This window comes from Suncus etruscus, chromosome 1 (genome assembly GCF_024139225.1).
Source record: "Suncus etruscus isolate mSunEtr1 chromosome 1, mSunEtr1.pri.cur, whole genome shotgun sequence".
Lineage (NCBI taxonomy): Eukaryota > Metazoa > Chordata > Mammalia > Eulipotyphla > Soricidae > Suncus > Suncus etruscus.
The window spans coordinates 157,373,780-157,375,530 of NC_064848.1; the positions used below are offsets into that span (position 1 = coordinate 157,373,780).

General features: G+C 39.0%; 1 protein-coding gene across 1 annotated transcript; it reads left to right on the forward strand.

Moving 5' to 3' along the window:
• Positions 1-317: 317 nt before the first annotated feature.
• On the forward strand, positions 318-1,262 carry LOC126021076 (olfactory receptor-like protein DTMT). The gene has a single exon (XM_049782618.1). The coding sequence runs from the start codon at positions 318-320 to the stop codon at positions 1,260-1,262; it is 945 nt and encodes a 314-aa protein (XP_049638575.1).
• The last annotated feature ends 489 nt before the right edge of the window (positions 1,263-1,751 follow it).

Here is a 1,751-nt window from a genome sequence, read left to right on the forward strand (position 1 = left end):
GTAAAACAGGAGCCAATTGGTCATTGAGGTTACTCATAGAAAAATATAAGTGAAAAGCTGCTGGTTTGTTTCTCAGAAGCTAATAAATAGATAAGAGTGTTTTAGAAGTGATCAAATATTGTTATGGGTTAAAAATAATAAAATAAAATAAATGACGTCTGATTTTAGAGATCTGCAATGTAGAGGTTCTGATGGTTCAGATAAAAGTAAGAGCATGTTTTTTCTGAACATTTCATGTATCTCAGGAATAGAGTAATCTATACCTTAAAGTTTTAATGAATTGTATTATTTCTTCCTAAAGAGACTGGACCCAGAGCATGACAGGAAGGAATCAGACCGTTGTCTCGGACTTCATTCTCCTGGGCTTGCCAATTCGTCCTGAGCAGCAAAACCTGTTCTATGTCCTTTTCCTGGCTATGTATCTTACTACTGTCCTGGGAAACCTGCTCATCATTGTCCTCATTCGCCTTGACTCTCATCTCCACACACCCATGTATATGCTTTTAAGCAATTTGTCTTTCTCTGACCTCTGTTTTTCCTCTGTCACAATGCCCAAATTGCTGCAGAACATGCAGAGCCAAGTCCCATCTATCCCTTATGCTGGATGCTTGACTCAAATGTACTTCTTCCTGTTTTTTGCAGACCTGGAAAGCTTCCTCCTCGTGGCCATGGCCTATGACCGGTTTGTGGCCATCTGCTTCCCTTTACACTACACCACCATCATGAGCCCCAAGCTCTGCCTCTCCCTGGTGGTCTTTTCTTGGGTTCTGACCACATTCCATGCTATGTTACATACTCTACTCATGGCAAGACTGTGTTTTTGTGAAAACAATGTGATTCCCCACTTTTTCTGTGATATGTCTGCTCTGCTAAAGCTGTCATGCTCTGACACACAAATTAATGAGTTGGTGATATTGATCATTGGGGGACTCATTCTTGTCATTCCATTTCTGCTGATTATCATGTCTTATGCTAGAATTATCTCTTCTATCCTCAGGGTTCCTTCAGCCAGGGGTATTCGCAAAGCCTTTTCCACCTGTGGCTCCCACCTCACTGTGGTGTTACTCTTCTATGGGACTATTTTTGTTCTCTATTTAGTTCCATCTTCTAATAACTCTACTGTCAAAGAGACTGTCATGGCTATGATGTACACTGTGGTGACACCAATGTTGAATCCATTTATCTATAGCCTGAGGAACAAAGACATGAAGGGAGCACTTTTGAGAGTATTTAGTAAAAGGAAAATTCCTTTTTATTTATAACTGTAACACTTGATGATTTTACATAGTCTCACCAGTAGATACATATATTGATGGAAAGATAAAATCATTCAATTTGCTGCTATGTGAGATATCTGAAGAGAATCGCTATGAGTGAAGCCAATCATAGGAGATTTATAGAAACAAAATGATATCCCTCATATATCAGAAACAAACATATTAAAGAAGTAACAAATGCCAAAAGGCAACAGAACATGAAAACTGGTCTACATTACTGAACTCGGTGGCAGTGGACAAAGGTTGGTGGTGAATTGAGTGCAGGGTATACTTGTGGTGTGTATGGTGTTGCAGCATTGTATGCAGCTATTATAGTATTAATGATAAATGACCATGCAACACAGTAGTGTCTTGGAGTATCACAGGAAATCTGATGGGAATGTTACATAGTTATCTACCACCTCATTGAGCATAGAAGGCTCAACCAGTACCAAACCACATCTAATATAATCAAAATAGGTTGTTTTATACATA

Bases quoted from the DNA above. Each gene is read 5' to 3' on its own strand.
- LOC126021076 (XM_049782618.1), top strand. From the start codon at position 318: ATGACAGGAAGGAATCAGACCGTTGTCTCGGACTTCATTCTCCTGGGC.